We start from the raw sequence: 19,786 nt of genomic DNA, 5'->3' as shown, positions 1-19,786 counted from the left end.
GACAATAGCAATTAACAATAGGAACGAGATCAGAGCGAGGTCAATGGCTGGTTGGAATAATAATACAAAATATGGAGATGGCTAACTGAGAGTTGAGGAATTCCCTTTAATGGGCTCTACACAAATAATTAAAGCATATTATAAATTATACCTGAAATGTGAAATTTTTTAGATATTTTAAGATTTTTTTATTTGTATTTTAATTTATTTATTATTCAATTCAAATATTTCGTTTTCATAAAACTGCTTGTCGAACTATCATTTCCAAAATATCTTTTGCGCCAAATACTTTACTTTTATGTTGTACATTTCAAAATTAATGCAACTCCACTTGCAGAGTATTAAACAAAATATGTTACAAATATTTAAAATAAAGAACGACAAAAACATTTACATAACAATTTTCACCTATTCATCTCTCGTTTATCCACAATCTCTCACCTGTTTTTATTTAGTTCCACGCAAAAGTTAATTGTTTAAACACGTTTAGGCTATTTAAATATTTTCTCTAATTTTTGCTTTTTGCTCTCGAGCAAATAAATATGCAAAACATCGCTCAAATCAATTGATTGACTGCGAAAAGCAAAAACAATAACGAAATCGAAAGATCAAATTAAATATGTGAGATTTAATTAAAATAAACATGAGAATGATTTTTAAATATTTGTTAAGTGGTAGAGATACCGAAAAGGGAGGGGAGACGGGTCTAAAAATCAGGTTGTTGGGTGGAACGGGGCAAGGGGAGGGCGAGGTAAAGGGGTTACTTTAGCCCACCAACGGAACTGCAATAACAAGCAACGACGACGTCAGCCTATTTAGATGTAAGATCAGCGATAGACAACGCATAAGAAAAGGTTGCCTATAAAAAAAAGAAGACTTAAGGAGCGGGACAGACGATGGCGGCACACACCTGTCCCAGGCACCGAAAACAACAACAACAACAATAACCACAACAACTACAAGAAGAACAACCAAGACAACAACTTTAGGAACAACAACAAGGAGAACGAGAACGGCGCCGATAAATGTATGCAAAAAAGCAAAACGATGTACAGAGCGGAGAATACACCTTCCTTACTAACGAAGCAACACCGCCCCCCTAAACATCCTACACCCCTTAACCATCTCTCCTCTTTATAAATCGCATCTAGAAGGCCGCACCTTTTGCAATATTGTATAACAAACTACAGTGGTCTATGAAAAATTAGACAGTTTTTAATTATTTATGTTTAAGCCAAAAAGTCGAAATACATACCAATGTTTATATTCTGAATAAAGCGAGCTCTTACATATTTTTTTTAATTAGGCACAAACAATCTAACCAAATAAAATTAAAAGTTTCAATAATTTACTTCTTAGGAAATAGGAAGAAGATTTACAAATTTTTATAATAATTGTATCTTAAAATGTTTCTTAAAAATCAATTTCTATATGTTTTTATTTTCGGCAACCACTGTGTTGTTTTTTCTCCACTTTCCTTGTCGTGTGTCTTAGTTTTTGCTAATAATAATATAGCAAAAAAAAATACATATAACGAATGAAAAACAGCAAGGAGAGCTGAAGAGATCAGCAGAGCGAAAGAACAAGCGAACATCACATGACAAGTTGGGTGGGTTGGGAAAAGTTTGGTCTGGAGACCTGCCCACAGTCCAATCTATTGCTAACAGAGGGGCGGGGGGTTAAAAGGGGGGAATTCGGGGCAGGGCTGACCGGCTGGGAGGCACTGAAAGAGATCGCTCTTTGCTTATCGCGCTTATCAAATCGCCAACTGACAGCTGGCAGTAAAAAAAGGAGAGAAAAGGGGAAGGAAAACTGAGGCGCAGAGGACTTAAAGATGTGAAATCCCTGCGGGGTAATATATTGCACAGGGAGAAGATAAGACAGATCCATCAGGTTTAGTCGCTGCTTTTTGTTGAGCTTATTTAAGATGCAATTAGTTTAGATCATCTGATGGGCAAGGATTTACATGTAGGAAATATCGCAATGAAAGACAACTATGAGGAACTAAACATAAAAAATAATGTATCGACATCAATTTAGTGTAAGAAACAAAATTTAGCGACAGTTTTTGTTATGCACGATTTATCTATATTTTATATTTATTAAAACATGATTTTTTTGGAAAAACATCACGAAGCTCTCATAATAAATTAAATAAATAATATTCGCATTCTTGTATAATCTTTTTCTCATAACCGAGGCTCACTCAATGCTATTCATTCCAGATTTTTTGTATTTTTCTCGACACATTTCCCATGATTTATCAATTAGCAGATGGGATAAGAGACAGAACTGTTTGGAATTCCAATTTCAAATCCACAGCAAATTAAGTAAATTTTATTTGAATTTCATGATGGCCCCACATGGCGTATACGCGCTAATAAAATATTAATACGCCTCGTAAAACTGAGGCGGCAATGTAAACCCATAAATTTCAACCGTTCCTTATCAGTACTGAGAACTCAAGATGGAAAATAAACGAAAACCCTGACTGAGTTTTCGATTTTGCAAAAACGTGGCCAACAGAGCACAAATCTTATCAGTCGAGCGGCCAAAAATATTGATAAGGTAACCAAAAAAAATAACTAGGAGCTTTTTCTCTCATTTTTTATTTTCTTGCGGATCAGAAACGTGCTGTACAATGGATTCCGTTTGGATTTGTATTCGTACAACCAGAAATACACGATGAATGACAACACAAAAAAGCTTAATAAAAGAGATTAGCATAAATTTGGAAATTTTATGAGCGATAACTGAGCAACCCGAAACCCAAAAAATCAAAGCAGAAAAATAACAAAACAGTTACGATTCAAAAAAACACATAAACCTGTTGGCGCCGCCATAATAAACAAATAAGCTTGATTTCAAAACATGAAATTCCAAAAATTTGCGACTTGAAATTTAAATTCTTGGACAAAGTCCAAATTGGAACTTCGACGAGATATTATATAAGGGAGGAAGGGGGAGGGAAATCAGTGAAAGTCTAAAGATTGCAGTTGGATTGGTCAAGTTCAAAAACAGGGACAATAAGTAGCAAGTTGAACAAAATTTTTAATATTTACGAAGCACCTTTTTGATTAATTTCTATTTCATTGACATTTTTAATAAAGAGATATTTCTAAGCTCCTTTCTATTTTGTATTACTTCTGAATCGTATATTTATTGTGTATTTCAATTAGGAAGAAAGGGTTTGGCCTGAGACATGATTAAAGGTAATAACAGTATTGAGGTAAATGATGCCTAACCTCTTAGATCAAAATTAAAAAACTTTTCATTTTATGAAGAAGAAGAATTATATATACTCCCCCTTCGATTTCTTGTTATTATATAATTCTGTTCTCCTTACCTTAAATATTCTTTTTGTGTTCATATTTTCTCTCTTTTGAGTTCTTCTTTTTTTTGCGCAACAAATATGCCGCAAGCCGTTTGTTTTGTTATTTCTGCGACTTTGACTTCAGTTTCCACTTCCATTCCCGTTCCCGTTCCCGCTGCAGGGATTCCATGGGCACCGCTCAGATACGATCCAATACGACCGATCCGATTGGATCCCACTTTGCCAGACGGACAACACATCCACATCCCATAACGAGACGAGGGCCCAGACCAAAGCCAAAACGAAACCCCGAGCAAAGTACAGAGACTTCACAGCAGACAATGTTGCCAACCGGTTTGCGATTTATTTTTGTTGCTACCCCCTCGCCCTGATCCCCACCCCCTTTATCCACCCATCCCGCTCGCACCGTCGCCCTGTCTCGCTCGCCCTGGCTCATTATTATTATTTGCTGAATATTTAACATTGAAGCTGGTCAAAGCGGATTTTCATGGCACACACACCAGTTAATCGAAGAATAAAAATAAATACAAAAGGAACGCAAGGGTGCCGCAGTCTAAAATACCCTTCAACACAAAAAAGGACTGGAAACTTAATACTTCAAAATATAATGCTGGAAAAAACAACAACAAAAATTGTTATAAAAATAACATCAAAATTAATTAAATCTATCTATATACTACTATAAAAGAAGTCCCTATAATTTTCGGGACGATCAAACTACAGCAAATGCCATTAAATATGAAAAAATATAAAAAAACCAAATTCAAATATAACTTACAGGCGAATACTAGAAAAGAATTTTTAGAGATTGAAGTTCTAATGCGTAATATTACTAAAGGAATATATACTTCTTCTTCTTCACCTCTTTCCCATTCCAAAATACCCTTTAAGGGTACACACCTAGCGACTGTAAAATCGAAAGCCTTTTGGCCGCAGGCTCCAAACAAGGCGCAAACGGGGCAGCAAATAAATTGAGCGAAAAGCTAAAAATAAGCTCCATTCGTTGCTGCGCTGCCTCGGCGGCAAACATGCCGAAATGCGGCAGACGCTTTGGCAACCGCAAAATGCAGCGGCAGCTACAACAATTTTTAACAACAAACATATCCAAAAAAGAGACAAAAATTGTACAGCGGAAAAATTTATTATTTATTGTTTTTTTTTGCGTGAAAATATTTCGCTAGCGCTGTTTAAGCATAAAATTAAGTAGTTTAAATAAATAATCACAAAAAAAGTGGCCTAGCCTAAAAAAAAATGTTTTACACCCCAACCACCAAACCAGCGCCATAAACTGCAGCTTCATTGAAATTATAATAATTATGAATTCATTATAAACGGCTCGCGGTGAAATTCGTTTTCATATTTTTGCATTATTCTCCGCATAGCGTTTTTGCAGTTTTTTTTTTAATTTCTTTTGAACAGCAAACACAAAGTGTCGTTAAAGAAGATCGAATTGAATGTGAATGGAAGTCGACGGCGTCGTCCAAATATGGAACTGCGGTAGTCGCCGCCGAAATTTTTGCTATTCTCGTATTTGTTGCTGTGGCGTGGGGCGTTCATATGCATAATTAATATTAAGATCAGAGCTGGGGGAATGTGTGTGCACAAAAGTGGGGGAGAGAAAATAATTGAGCAAACGAAAGGCGGGGAGATTATCGAGTTAATAATCCCCTTCGTTCTGAGAAATTGTTGACCTGCCCAACAAGGTGAGTATTATATTTACAACAATAGCACTGGTCGATTGAGCTAATTTTGTAATAACCGGTAGAAAAAGGGAGAATGAAAATTCCCATTTATAATTAAAAAATAAGCAAAGAAAAGATTATAAAAGAAAGGATATATGTATAATAAGGCAATCATCTTTATTCAATAATCTTTTATTTTTTAAGATCCTCAATTCTAAAGTCCACTTGAAATATATATTACCAATATTACTAGACCTCGGATAATACATACTGAAACCATATTCTGAACTCCGATTCCAAGCAAACTTTAAATAGTCGAAAAACGTGATCACAAAATGTAATTTTTAAAATGTTTTTGTCCAGTCAAAGATGGCAAGGGAATACCCCAAGCTCGTCCTATAACTTGAAACTCACCTTTCTTTTTTTGTGATCCAATTCCCATTGCGCCTTGTGCATCTCTTTGTGCATCTCCTTGATCTCCACCTCCTTCAGCTCATCCAGGACGATCTGGTACTTCTCCCGGTTCTCCACATTCAGCGCCACATGAAGATAATCGTGCCAGTTGCGCGAATCGAAGCCCCAGTGACATGTCTGATTCTCGAACTTGCGATGCACATGACCCACGAATTTCTGTGGCGAGAACCAGCCGTCGCACTCCAGGCACTTGATGCAGGTCGGCTTCTGGTGTGAGTACATGTCGGGTGTGCAGATGCCCTCGCATTTGCCAAAGCACTTGTGATAGACGTGGAAACTCAGTGCCCCCTTGGGCAAACTCTCGATCGGGACATAGCTATTCCGGTCCGAGCGATGGAGTAGAGCCGCACAGAGACGCTCCGCATCGGTGCGGGTGATCAAGCCGCTGGCCTTAACATCCGATGGCAGGATCTCGGCGGCCTTGAATTCCACCAGCTGATCGGGCGTGCACTGTGAACAGTAGATGCCCAGTTCATCGAAGATCCTGTTGATCTGTTCCAGCGAAAAATCATTGAGAACATTGTTGAGAAACTGGGGCAGGCAAAGTCTCATTTCACCGCCCACGGAAAAGCATCCAATGGTTTTTCCCTCCAACTTCGTCTCGTACAGTTTTCCACATCCCGAATCGGCTACCGATAGGATCGGTTGTGAGAGTTCCCTGGAAGGCGTGGCGGGTGGATATATCTGTGGGGGCGTGCCCCTCGATGAGCATTCATGATGGAGGTCCTGGGGCTCTGGTGAACTGAGTATTTCCTTTTTTATTAGAGCAACATTTGGCGACGAGGCTTGGCATTTTCCATTGGACAAGCCCAAGCCAGGACTCTCACTTCTTCCGTTGGTGGCAATATCCAGGACACCGGCGGATGTTAGGGTGTGTCCTGGGCCCTGAAGCGATTTCGTGGCACTCGTCTGGTATTTCTTCAAGACGGTGCTAATCAAGGGCGTCACGTATTCGGTCATTTTTGGGCAATATTTTAGATAACCAAGTTTCGGCTCTTGCTAGTAATCCATTTTTACCAGTTTCCGATTGTGACCCTCTTGATGTTTAATGAATATAGCTTCGTGATTTGGGAGTAACTTTGAATTATGTGATAGTCGATTCTATAAGATCAAAGAAGGTCTTTGAATAACCTCTACATGTGTTTTCTTGTCCTCTAAATATTTTTTAAAGAGCTACGATTGGGATCCATATCTTATGTACTTTTATCTTTTGTTTGTTATGCTAATAGTCCAATCTGTCTAATTACTGGACTTCCACTTAACAATTTGGCACATTTGTTGATTGGTTTTTGTTTGATTTGTCAGCTAGTTTAACTAATTTTGTTGCATTCGCATTTAGCATTTTGCCGACGGCATTTTAGCACACTCAAACACACACACAGGATTTTTCTTTCTTTCTTTATTTTGTCGCGTGTTTAGAATATTTCGATATTATTTAAGTTGTATTTATAGAAATATATATATCGGCCGGCTTTTGTCGGCTGGGTGAAAACTTGTGCGCACTTTTTTTTTTATGCCCTGCACTTATTAAATTTTCGCCATAAATTAATTTCTCTTCGGCGCCATTTCTTAAGTTGAATTTTTGTATTTCATTTCGTATATCTCAATTTCTCAACTTTTTTATCTTTGCGCTGCACACACACACACAAACGCACGCACGGACACACGCACGGATATACGGATGCGGAGACACACGCACACACGCGCAACGAAGGCCGGCAGACGAATGATAAAAAGAGACAGCGAGAGCGAGCGAGCGAGAGAGTGAGAGAGAGGGAGAGAGAACAAAAACAAACGCCGCCTGACAAATTCTTTTATTGTGCTGTTGTTGTTGTTGCACTATTTATAAATCTTTTTTGCGCTTGCCAATAATTTTTGCACTCGTTATTGAATATTTATTTGGATTCCGCACTTGTAGTAATATATATAAATTTCTTATATTTTTTTTTTTGCAAGCGTCGCACGTGCGAGCTTTTTCCTCGATATTTTTATTCGCCACGAATAAAAACGACACGCTTACGCGCACGTCCGAACGGTTCGAGAGCGAAAAAACGATAGAGGAGATACAGATACATTCGAAAGTCTCGAAACACTGCCGGCCGATTTCGACTTCGAAACTTGAGAGTACTTCGAGTTAGTTTCGAATGGCGTGCTTAAATTCTCTTTGTCGCGAACGAGAAATACTCCCCTACAATTCTCTTAGCCAGAAACACTCTTAACTTGATCTTTATACCGCTGTTAACCATTTCGAGTCCTAAAAGTTCGTTTATCATATCAAATATTTATTTGTTTACAATCTACAGGAACAAAAGTAACAACCAAATGTAATTCTGGTAACAAATTTATAAACAATCCTCTTTCTTAAAAATATGAGGTGGGGTAAATAATCTGTATAACATTTTAAGCACAGAAAGGTTTCTAAATCTTACACTTTTTTTTAGAAATCACTTTTTAAGTGCGCAGTTTCTGCTACAGTTTTTTAAAACTATTACAGAGCTCAATGGATTAAATTAAAGGTAATACAATTTAAAATTAACTTTTTCAATAATGAAATTACAGTTTTTTTATTGACAATCCTCAACTTTCTGAAAATATGAAAATAAATAATAATGATAATCTCATTATCTGAAAAACGAAACGAAGAAACAGAATCAAAATGCGCGCCAAAGTGTTGATACAAATTAAGAGAAAATTCGAACTTTCACAGACAGGGTTGTTTTTGCTTGAAAGTTCGAACTGTAGTTAACTCCTCTTAAGCAACCATATGGTCTGTAAAGCTTAACAGAAATCAGCCGTTTTTATCGATAAAACCTAAACTCAAAATGTTTTTCTGTTATTGCCGGACTTCCTTTTCAATATTTTTAACTTTTATCGTACTTTTAACAGTTAAACTGATGATTTTTTTAAAAATTCTAAGAAAAACTATTGAATTTTAGTTTTTAGTTTACTTTTTAAAACTATAAGTGTTTTGAATTTAAACAGTCTAAAAATGTAATGTAATATTGTTTTGAGGGATTTGAGGTAAGCGAGAATCTTAATTTCTTGTAGCATACTTTTTAAATACCTCATTTTCTATCAGTTTTAACATGAGTGAGGTGGGCGGGAAGCTAACACCAAACCTCCCACCACTGCCCTCGCCCCTTTCCGTTATGATCGTAAAGATAAATACAAGCAACTTCGATTTTTAATTAAATTTAAAAAAGGCAAAAACAACTGTCCGAAATTATAACGAAAAATTTAAAAACCCTGGAAACGACGTTTTAAAACTACTCCTAGATACTATTAGCATATTTCAGGAAAAGTTTTCCCCACTGAGGCGGATAAAGATCCCACTTATACGATTAGATTTTACAACAGGCTAAATATCAAGACTTATATACAATGCTTAATCAAAGTTTAATCAAATCAGCAAAATCCATCGATAGGCGTGAGTGCAAACCCAACACGTTTAGTTTCCCAACGGTCAATTTAGTTCTTATCTAACCGCGGTGCCAATATGTTGTTCAAGTTCTTTAAGTTCACTGAGTCCTCCAGAAGCGGGGGTTCAACGAATTCTGCTCTACTGATGCCACTACTACTACTTGGTAACGCAATCAGCTATTTGAATTCTCACCGTTTCGCGCCTCACTTCATCTGGCTCTCGTTATTATACCCTTTTAGAGCAGGGTACTATAGTATACATAAATTGATTTAAAAGTTTCAAAATGAGTGATATATATTTCTATCCCTAGAAACAATAAATTTCTAATTTTAATCGACATCAACATATTGTTGAGAAAACTTTTGGATCAAATTTTTATGCTTTAAAAATACATAATTATAAAGAGAAAATGGATTTACTTATACTATTTATTCAAATCGGTTAAATCTTAATAAACACAAAGTTATATGTTTATCCCAAGCTCCCATACAAACTGTGTTTGATGACATATTTATAGAGATGAGATTTTTAAAACTTTTTGAAAAACATCTTTTAAAGATAATCAAAATCGGTGACTGAAATCAGAATGGTTCTCCATATTTGCAAAATCGGATGTTACATTCCCTAGACCTTTTAAAAATGACCTACAACTTAGAAAATATATATATCAAATATGACCTAAAAAATTAACAATTTGATTAGTTTTGAGTTCATTGAATTATCATTGAGTTTAGAATAAAGCAGCACATTAACAAGATAACTGGCTAAATAACTTGTAAGAGTATATAGTCCTCGGTTTTTGGGACTTAGTTTCTCTTCTCGTTATTCTCATTTCTGTTATCCTCTCTGCGTTTGCGCCTTGGAACCGCTGACAGATTGCAGCAAAGCATTGTTGTGCAGTTCCATTACAGCATTCGGTGAAAGTGGAGGAGAGCAGAACTGAGCGCATTCCATAAAAATAACCATAACAATTAGAATTAATTTCCCTCCATTCACGCACACTCGCCCACTGGGAAGTAAACAAATTGATATTTTATTGTTTCTGTCTGCGTGTGAATAATAGGTAAGGTAAGGAAGCTTATCTATCTGCCATATTATGCCCTCTGTGCGTCCCATTGTTCAATTATGGAATATTAATGCCGTATTATTTGCCCATTCGCAGTGCTCGTGGCCAAAATCAATGGGGCTGCTCTAAACGCCAGCAATTATCAGTACCAAGTGGTGGAGCAAAGAACGCCAGCGGATCCTCAGATCGTGGAAATATTCCTCAAAGATTCGGATATGGTGAAGGTATGGGGCACAAATCTGACCGCAATAACCTGGGCCCATGCGGTCAACAGTCAACAACTACTGGACGAAGTGCTAACCGAAACAGGTGAGATTTCGCTTTAACACATATCCGTTTATACACATTTTACAAGAGACTTAAATTTCAAAAGGTAACATCGACTTTATCGAGGCGGACATTGTTCTGGGCAAACTAAATGGCGAGGGCGAGGATATGCCCGTAATGGCCCATCCGCCGGCCATTATTTCGGATCTCACGCTGGCAGAGTTCCTTTATCAGATCATGGAATTCAACAGGGATCACGAGGGACAGGAAAAGGGCGTCAAGCTCGACTTTAAGTCGATCGAGGTCTTCGAGGGCTCCCTGGACATCCTGGACGAGAATATTCCCAGCGTGAGTTGGGGAGCATTACTTTTAAAATTACGGGACATTGTTTTATTTACATTAGTTGTATAAACTAACACTTATAAATTTGCATATATACTCCTAAAGGTCAATTTATTATTTCACTTTAAAAAAACTTTGAAATTTATTAAGCTAAAGATTTCAGAAAAGGTTTGAATAAAATTTATTTCCTATTTTATTCTCATCCAAAAGAACAAAATAACTAAAAAATAGGGTTTTTTAAAGACTTTTCGTGAGATATTAAATAGCAATTAAATAAAAAACACATTTCATAAGAGTTTTAACCTCTTTTTATAATATATAAAAAGTAGTGCTAATCTAAATATATTTTGGTAGTATGGTTTTTTTGTTATTAACTCAAAAATATATTAAAATTTACCCCGTTTTGCAGATGATAGGATATCCTGTCTGGATAAACGCCGACATCCTGAGTGGACCCGTGGAACAGAACAAAACCGTGCCCGTGGATGCGGACCGCTTCTTTGCCGGCTGCATGCGCTATAAGCAGGCGGCGCTCTCCATTGGCTGGACAACAAATTGGGGCGCTGACTTCCGAGATGGCGAGTACACACAGGATCAATGCGATGCCATGCTGGAATCACTGACCGTCAACAATGTCCTGTCCACCGGTCAGGCTATCACCTTTCCCGTGCGCGCTGGAATCGCCGCTAACAGCCAGGAGCAACTGCATCGACTGGTTGCCGCGGTGAACGAGACAAACGAGAGCACCCTGACCATCTGGTCATCCGCCGGCGACTATGTGGATGTGGATAGGCTGCGCCAGTTGATCTTCGGATTTGGGGTGGAGAAAGTCTACCTCGACGTGCCGGAGGAGCTGGCCTCGCAATTGGATTTGGGAAATTCGGGCAGCGGAGCCAGCACCTTCAAATCGCTGTTCGGCTTTAGTTTCGTCAGTCTTTGCTTTTGGGCTCTATCCAGCTGGCTTCAGCGGATATAATAGTGTTTAATGTGTTTTTGAAACAGGTACAATTGTCAAATGGAGTTAACAATAAATAGTTTTTATAATCATTTTATGAATTTAAAAATGGGTGTTATTAAAGGTTTTACTTTAATAAATTGATTGCTTTATTCTCTGCTTTTGAATTACATTTTTGGAAATAGCCTTAGATGCCGTGTTTTCTTAAAAAAAAATTGTTAACAGTTTTATTTACTATATTTATTTATTTATTTTAACTCAATTTTTTTTTCAATCAAAATTCAGAGATCTTAAGAATTTAATTTAAAAAGATTTATAAGCAAAAATCCTGCATTATTTTGTGTTTATTTTGCTTTCAAACTATTTTTGTTGATATCAACAAATATTTGCAAACCCAAATTTAAATGGATTTTTTAGTTTACTTCATACTCATCAGTAATTTAAATTTTATATCAAGATATGTTTGGAACACATATGTCATTGAATTTATTAAAAGTCCAACCTTCTTTACTTGATTTTATGTATTTATTCTTTTCTTTAAATTTATCTTAAGGAATTTTTGGAAATATTTCCGGGGATTTCACAGCTGTGCTCTATAATCTAGGTATTTGGATCTTACATTGATTGACATATGTAAATAGGATATGCGAAATCTTTGCAGTGTTAGTGTTATTTGTACAAGACTTAAAACAAAGATTGCCTATCTAAATGAGCAAAGGTGAAAAATTCTCGCTCCCAATGTTATTTTCAAAATGTTTTCTTTATCACTTCATCTCAACTTGAATAAAAACTGAAATATCGCTTTAAAAATTACAAAAGTTAGGCATTAGCATATAAATATAAATACTTTGGGCATGCGCAGTTTTAACTTCAACAATTTAGGGAAATGAATGTGGCGCTTAAAGACTCTATTTACAGAAATGTTTAGCCTACTAAAAAGCTAGTGACTTTTAGTAACGTTTCCTCTGTTTTTTTGGCACTAAAATAAATAATCTTATTAATCTCTCTCGTTATCTACAGAGCATGCAGATGTCTTGAGGGAACTCTTTATGCGGGTGGGTGAGCGTGGTAATGCGGTATGTGATGTGATCCGAATCGGTTTCCTTGGTGAGCAACTAGGTCCAGCCTCTGTGAGCCTGGCTAAGGCAGAATGGCTTCATCACTTTTTGCTATCCTAAGCTACGGCGACATAAATGAGTCTTAGGCAGATGATCGTCGGAGGCACCGTCAGAAAGGCTTGATGCCAACGCATGTATTATCTAACTATAACATCTGGCGAGTCCTCGCTGATGAGTCGTTCCCTGGGCGAGCTCTCTGTTATACCGCTCTCGCCCCTTACTCCGGAACCGCGATTGTACTCCAGCAGCCGCACTCCTACGCGATCGTTGCCCGCCGAACTAGTATTGTTGCGGAATAGCTGGGCCACCGGAGCCGTGACTGCCGCTGAATTTACACCAAATGCGGTGAGAGGACGCAGAACGTTGGCCTTGGCTTTGGGATCGCTGTGGCAGAAGTGCGTCACCTTTCGCGTGGGATACCAACAGGTGCAGATCAGACCGCCTGCCAGCAGAATGCCGGTCACGATCTGTCCTAGCAGGACAAATAGGGGAACCAGCGCGATATCCGCAGCGATTTCTTCTGAGACGCGGACTCGTTCCTCGGCCCACATCATGGGAATCATCACCCGTGGGACATTCTCGTACAGGCTGCAACAATAAAAAGTATTAGTTTCAGCAAAAAATTTCAAAAACGTAATCACATATTCACATATACAAGGGAATAAAAATGCATTTAAGTAAAATACAAATTTAAAGCTATTTGATACTTATATAAATAACTTGAAACCGAATACATTTCTTGAAAAATACGACCATATGATGTAAAAAATCTGATTCGTTCATTAAATGATTAGTTACTTACGTTATCTGCGGAACGGGCTCCATGTAGTAGTTGGCCTGAAAGCCACCGCCCACATCCATGGGTACGCCTGCATTGGGCTCCAGGGTCATGAAGAACTCGTGCTTCTCACGGTCCGGTTGCAGACCTTCGATGGCCTCCAGAAAGCTGGGATCCGCCATGTAGAAGTGGGGGAAGGACATGTAGACGGACGCGTTAAAGGCGCAGGGTCCGATATTGATCACTCCGCTGGGCATACACTTGCCGCCGACACAATAACAGCTCGTCTCCGGGAACTTAGTGCCATTGTCGACGGCATGCTCCGTGCCGCTGAACTTGTAGGCGGTAACTCCGTGAACGGTAACCGTTTCTGTGTAATCCAGCGGTATGGCGCGACACATCTTGGGCATGTACATGTAAACGCTGCCGTTGGTATTTAAGTTGGGTGGAAAGAATTCACCCATAGAGCCCCGCACCTGCCCGCAGGTGCCTTCAAAGGCTCCAGTGTGTGTCAGGTTATTCCACGTGTGGATCTGACCCATTTTGGCAATATCATCGGCTCCTGTGAACATGTTTATGTGTCCATCGAAGTCGACACTGCCATTTCGACCGTACTGGAAGCCTATTCGTTTGAAAGGCACCTCTTGGGGCGTCACCAGCTTTCCGAAATTGACGATTGGGTGCTCGTATCCCTTGAAGAGCATTTCGTCCACTGTTTTCGTGACGGAAACTCTTTGGCTTAACAACTTATTGGCAAAGTTAACAACGTTTCTGCCCACCCAGTTGTCAGCGGCACGTTTAGCAGCAGCCTGTGGAAAAAAATATATTTATATATATTTCAGTAAAGAATTTATTCTATCTTCTCTAACCATGTGTTTGGCTAATAGTATTTTTAACTTTTCAAGAAACAAAACAGTATATCACGATAATTTGATTGTAAAATCGTTTATAACAAATTTTGTTATAATTCAAATTAAACAGCCAAATCTTCTAACATACGATTAACTATAAATACTTTTAAATACTTATAAAAGTTAAAAATATATATTTTGTTTTCCTTAATCCCTAGTTAGAGAAGTGGTACTGGTTTTTTGGAAACTTACATGAGCAACGCTGTTGACTTGGGTGACAATATCCGACAAACTTCCGTTGCTGCCGGCAGCATCGAAATAGAACCAGGACTTTTTATGGAACGACACGGAATAATTTTGATTGTGCCAATCTATGTCCACTTTGTCGGGCTGCTCTCGAAACCGGTACGGTCCCAGTTGCTCAAAGCGGGGCTTTTTACTAGATCCCACATAGAAATCCTCCGGATTCGTCCAGTTGAAGAGGTAGACATCAAAATTAAGCGGCAGGGGAGAGACCTTCCAACCATCGAATGATCGTGATGTGGGGCCTAAGGCCATTTCCTAAAATAACAAAATAATTCATTGAGAATAAGCTTGACACAATTGATAATTGACGATCAATATTCAATAGTAAACGATTTACATAATTTGTCTGTTATAATTGGGGATAACTTGTTGCTAAATTGCTATAGCAATTAAGCATCGAATTCGTTGCAAAAAAATAGCACATTGAATATACGAACAATGTGCATATTGCAAAACACATCAAAGTTACAGATTGATCTAAGCAATTGGTACCCGTTTGAGGTTTTATAATTGATACGGAACACATCAAAGAGCGCTGTTATTTACTATTTTCAATAAGGCGATAAGATCATATTGACGTTTTTGCACTAAACATCGTTAAAATAATGTCAAAACGTTCCTAAATATAATATTTAATATGTGGTAGAATATTTTAAAATTTAAGCGTTCATAGTGACTAGGAACTTATCAATTGATAAACAAAATATTCTAGGAACTTTAAAGAATTTTTTTCTTGCAATAAGCTTGAATACGAAGCTATTGTCCTAAGGTAAATAAATATTGTTTCTACATATTTTGGCAAATCGTATTATTCCGCTACTTTGTATGGTTCTACCTCCGCAAAAAACACAAGTGTTATAGTGCGATTACATGCATTCGTTGGATGAGTGCTATCAGCCATCAATCATTGTAAGCCAGAATGACAGACTTAACGATTGTCTGGATCGTAAACCTGTGGGCCACCATTTTATATTGCCCAGAACCCTATAATCTATATAATTGAAAATGCGACGGGGCTACAGGAAATGACTAAACTGATAAAAGGAACTCGAATTGGACTCATAGCAATTCAAGCCCTTTAAAATTCTAATGGATTACGCGTGCCTGCCAGGATTACCATCGAAATCGGAGTAGAACACAGGTGTTCGGTCAGAGTCATCACACCCGGACAAATTGTGGTTACATGTCCGGTAAAGATGATTAAGGCCATTTATGAATGTTTTGCCATATATTCATACATACATATATGTTTGCATGGAAGTGAAGAGCGTTGTCTAATCGAACACATGGCTATCGGTAAATGGGTTATTTTTCAGGTTTTGTCCAAGATAAGATAGCAAAACCCCATTGCAATTTCGTGGCCGCAACCTGAACTTCAAAAGCAAGAATTTTTGTAGGCATTTCCGACTACCAATAAATCGACTTGTTTGATAAAGTCAATTATTCACTAACTATTATTAGTCGGTTTGCAAAAAAAAGGGATCGAAACTTTAGTGAGTCAAAAGACACCTGGCCATACCAAAAATTATCGAATTGATTAATTTTGATTGATGATTATTTTGGAAGAATTGCCTTTCTTTCATGTTTACTTGTATTCTCAACAAATTTAGCAATCATGTTTACGAAACTTACTTTTTATAGATCATTGATAAAAATATGTTCTATAACTGTAACGATAAGTAGCTTATACTCTTTAAACTTAACCCCTCATTATAAAGTTTCCATTTCATTATATATTTAAGATATGTGTTCAAGCGAACTAAAAATACATATATATGTTTTAACAAGGTTCCACGCTCTTAGTTCATTGCTCTAAAGTTAAAGTGGAATGTTTTTCAATAAGAGCCCTAACTCCCGTGACTAAGCTCTCTACATATAGAGAGTAAACTCAACGATAGCATTAACATGCTAATTAAAAGCACATTCAAAAGTATAGGCAATCCTAATGGGATCTTTAAAGTGTATTGTATTACGCTCTCCATAAGGGATTGGTTCAAATCTAGATTTAGTCATATCTTATCTGATTCTGTCTTGGGGTAATTTGTATTATTTGAACACCTGCACACACTCAATGATTGGTGTCTTTTTTCGTTCAATTGCTTTCAATCAGTGAAAGAAATGGGTTCCTGCCGATCCAAATGGTATGTAAATGAGCCCCTCTCAGTTGACCTTTGAACATTTTGCCAATTTGCCGGATTGCGAAACTTAACTCAAAGGTCTGAGAATTGATTGCCATTGAACCCGATAAGATAGGATCGAACCGATTGCATATATTGATAGATGGCAGTACTAACCTTGCCGCGCATGCGTGTAAACATTTCGATCCAATTCCGGAATAGGTAAATCCCACTGACAATGCAGAAGATGCCAAGAACGACGATCCCTAGACGGGCACAATGACGCACCCGTGATGTCATCTTGATGTATCCGCGTTTTGATCTTGGTGCTGTAATCGATGTTCTATATAAAGGGGCGTCTTCCTCGACCGATATCTTGCGTCGCACTGAGTGTAGCCCTCTACGTTCCCGTTATTAGCGTCTATATAAAAAAAAAAAGAAGAGAGAGTAAGTGTGAGACATGCGGGCTTATCGCTGGCTGAGAGACTACTGTACAGTCTTATCACAATTTCGAGGATCGCAAAATTCCGGGCTGAGTATTACTGAGAAAGAAAGAGAGTCGTAGAGAGCGGTCAATGATCACGCGGCGTCGCATAAACAGCGATCACAAAGATAAGTTGCGACGTAATTATAAACATTTTTTGTCTAATTGTTATAAAGTTTTCACTTGGCACTCGGCAAAACAACAACTAAATATTTACATATGTACATACTAAAAAGAAAACCTACAAGTGTCATATGCCTATGTACATATGTACACATGTAAAAAACACCCAGCTAAAATAAAACTGTAAAAAATTTAAGACACCAAAAAAAATTTTAAATATTTCAAATCATTGTTGAGACTATAGTTATATTGCTTCATTTCTCCTTTTTTGACAAATAATTTTCAAATATAATCTTTTCTTTTTAATTACCAAAAAGTTTTTGGTAATAATTTAAATAAAAAGATCTGATTAGGCGTTAATATGAAATTCGTGAGGAGCATTTTTAATAATACTATTTGATTGCTTAGTTGTTCATATATTTTAAGCAGCATTTAATAATAAAAGCTAGATTTCTGACATTATTTTTTAGAAGACCAAAAAACTTATGCATAACAATTGGAAATACAATTTAAGGGACTATAATATACATGTTAAAGATGTATGACTGTATGGTGTACACAGAAAATTAACGAAATAAGTGATTAAGTGTACATGTATGTAAGCTGTTGTTTTTGGGGGTAGGTCTAAACCGGTCCTAAGGGCTGACATAAATAAAAAAGTTATTCACTTCAATTCAGAAATTACATCAGGTGCTGCTAGAGCATGAAGTTAGAGCTATCAATTCACGGAATCTAAATTCAGACTATGGTTTATTGTTATATGTATATAGAACACTGATTGGCCACGCTTAGTCACTAAGTTTTATTTACACGTCTGACATAATCTCTTTGGAATGTTAAGTCTTACATGACCTTTTTAGCAAAAGAAACTGAATTAGGTCAGTACTAGAACATAAAAGTGCTTTGTGATATAAGCCATCAGATTAGTGCATTTTTGACTAGAATTACTACTTGGTAGACACTATATGCCCAGATAAGGCACTACTATTGAATTTTGAATGATATTGAAAAAAATGCACCCCTATAACTGTACTTATAATGAGGTATTCCCTGTTTGCTGACTATGAATTTTAGTACAATGAATTCACTTTTTTTTTTCCGTATGCTGACTCCAAACTTTAATTAATGTTTTTTTTTTGGAAAGTCTGTGATTCATTGCGGCACATTCCTCGAGTATTATTTGTTTTGATTCGCGACCGAAGAGCTGACTGGATTAAAAACACGTTTGCCTTTACATATTCCACATTTCATTTTCCATACCCTGACACAACCATAAAAACGTAGTGCGCAAGGGCGGGATGTGGGGGCGTTGTAGTGAATATTGTTTACACTTCTTGGGGCTGGTTAGCAACCGCTGGCTGAGGGGCTTTTTGGCCTTAGTTACTGCCATTATTGGCGATAACTCAACGATTTTTTGTATTTATTTACATTATAGCACACACGTACTGCGTCCGATGATATATATATTTTTTTAGTAATGCACACGTAGCGAGGTTAAGAGAAAAACCCGTTCAGCGCCGTTTTTAATGTGGTTTTTTTCTTTATCTACAGTAATGCCACGCCCACCCCCTTCCGCCCGCTCTTGCGCTCTGATTATTTTGCGGTTTACTACACCAGATTGTGAACTTCTCATACTGCTCAATCATTTGTTCAAATATCAATAATCACGCGAATTTCGCATTCTATTGTGTACTTTAATGAACACATGAAATTTTAACACTCGGTTTATCCTTGAACCTTGGCCGTCACTTCCGCAACCTGTTGACAATGTTATTTCTATGTGTTATTCATCATTCTGCCTTATTTGCTCTTTTAGCCTAAAAATAACCCGCAACACAGTGCAATGTGCCAACAAAAAATATACATAATTCGCTGCGCGGGAGTAATTTGCATTCGATCGTTTTGCCATTTTTGCCATTTCATCGCAATGCGTCACAGTTTTTTGATATGCAAACTCCTTATCCGCAAAAAGTTAAGAACTATTATGTGGCTCTTTTTGTGTTTGCTTAAAAAATTATCTAAAGAGGAACCAGAGAGCACTAAGAAAAAGACAAAATCGGCACGTTTAACTCTCTCGTTTTGGCGCTCCCTGTCTCTTTCTTCACTCTCTCTCTTATTTTTCATAAATTTTCTTACATTTTCTTTTAGTTGTTTTTAAAATAATTTGATTTTTTAAAACTTTTCCCACTTGCACTTCACGACACGTTTAATTTTTCTTTCAAATACTTTTTAATTGCTATCAATTTTAATTGCAGCGGCGGTGTAAATATTGTCTAAATAAATGTATTAAAACGTTTCTCTGCACGCGTCTATTTCTTGGCATTCGCCGTCTCGCTCCCACTCGCTGTGTTTCCAGGGGGCAGCGACGCACCGTTTATTAGTGATCTTGAACTAACGCGCGCAAATGAGAGCCAACATGTCTGAGCGGCGCTGCGCCTGCGACTAAATAAGTATTTTCCAAAGAGTCG

General features: G+C 37.5%; 3 protein-coding genes across 5 annotated transcripts in view; 1 reads left to right on the top strand and 2 right to left on the bottom strand.

The window, feature by feature from the left end:
- The window catches only part of LOC108053447 (putative uncharacterized protein DDB_G0271606), a 96,641-nt gene extending 89,114 nt beyond the window's left edge, over window positions 1-7,527 (bottom strand). The window contains exon 1 of the mRNA XM_044460319.1: window positions 5,431-7,527. Coding sequence (XP_044316254.1) covers window positions 5,431-6,450 — 1,020 coding nt within the window. The 5' untranslated portion in view covers window positions 6,451-7,527. The remainder of the gene's footprint in view (window positions 1-5,430) is intronic.
- A 1,458-nt stretch (window positions 7,528-8,985) lies between these two features.
- On the top strand, window positions 8,986-11,650 carry LOC108043390 (protein FAM151B). Of its 3 annotated transcripts, none has more exons than XM_017122085.2 (4): window positions 8,986-9,074; window positions 10,074-10,286; window positions 10,351-10,592; window positions 10,996-11,650. In XM_017122085.2, the coding sequence occupies exons 1-4, from the start codon at window positions 8,987-8,989 to the stop codon at window positions 11,560-11,562; spliced, it is 1,110 nt and encodes a 369-aa protein (XP_016977574.1). In that variant the 5' UTR covers window position 8,986; the 3' UTR covers window positions 11,563-11,650. The 3 variants fall into 3 exon arrangements, with proteins under 3 accessions (XP_016977574.1, XP_016977576.1, XP_016977575.1); XM_017122087.2 differs by lacking the exon at window positions 8,986-9,074 and adding an exon at window positions 9,820-9,974; XM_017122086.2 differs by lacking the exon at window positions 8,986-9,074 and adding an exon at window positions 9,820-9,979.
- A 397-nt stretch (window positions 11,651-12,047) lies between these two features.
- Window positions 12,048-19,771, bottom strand: LOC123037796 (protein peste). The gene is made up of 5 exons (XM_044460260.1): window positions 19,455-19,771; window positions 16,889-17,132; window positions 14,541-14,849; window positions 13,462-14,246; window positions 12,048-13,247 (listed from the first exon to the last, which is right to left on the bottom strand). The coding sequence occupies exons 2-5, from the start codon at window positions 17,009-17,011 to the stop codon at window positions 12,797-12,799; spliced, it is 1,668 nt and encodes a 555-aa protein (XP_044316195.1). The 5' UTR covers window positions 17,012-17,132; window positions 19,455-19,771; the 3' UTR covers window positions 12,048-12,796.
- Between the last annotated feature and the right edge of the window lie 15 nt (window positions 19,772-19,786).

Source organism: Drosophila rhopaloa, unplaced genomic scaffold, assembly GCF_018152115.1.
Source record: "Drosophila rhopaloa isolate 14029-0021.01 unplaced genomic scaffold, ASM1815211v1 contig_2, whole genome shotgun sequence".
NCBI lineage: Eukaryota > Metazoa > Arthropoda > Insecta > Diptera > Drosophilidae > Drosophila > Drosophila rhopaloa.
The sequence above is the reverse complement of the archived record's forward strand: the minus strand, read 5'-3'. Positions and strand labels throughout refer to the sequence as shown.

Coding starts and splice junctions, on each gene's coding strand:
- LOC108043390 (XM_017122085.2), top strand. CDS start 8,987: ATGTTGTTCAAGTTCTTTAAGTTCACTGAGTCCTCCAGAAGCGGGGGT. Junction 10,287..10,350: donor CGAAGTGCTAACCGAAACAG/GTGAGATTTCGC, acceptor AAATTTCAAAAG/GTAACATCGACTTTATCGAG. Junction 10,593..10,995: donor TGGACGAGAATATTCCCAGC/GTGAGTTGGGGA, acceptor CCCGTTTTGCAG/ATGATAGGATATCCTGTCTG.
- LOC123037796 (XM_044460260.1), bottom strand. CDS start 17,011: ATGACATCACGGGTGCGTCATTGTGCCCGTCTAGGGATCGTCGTTCTT. Junction 14,850..16,888: donor TTACACGCATGCGCGGCAAG/GTTAGTACTGCC, acceptor TTGTTATTTTAG/GAAATGGCCTTAGGCCCCAC. Junction 13,248..13,461: donor GAGCCCGTTCCGCAGATAAC/GTAAGTAACTAA, acceptor TTATTGTTGCAG/CCTGTACGAGAATGTCCCAC.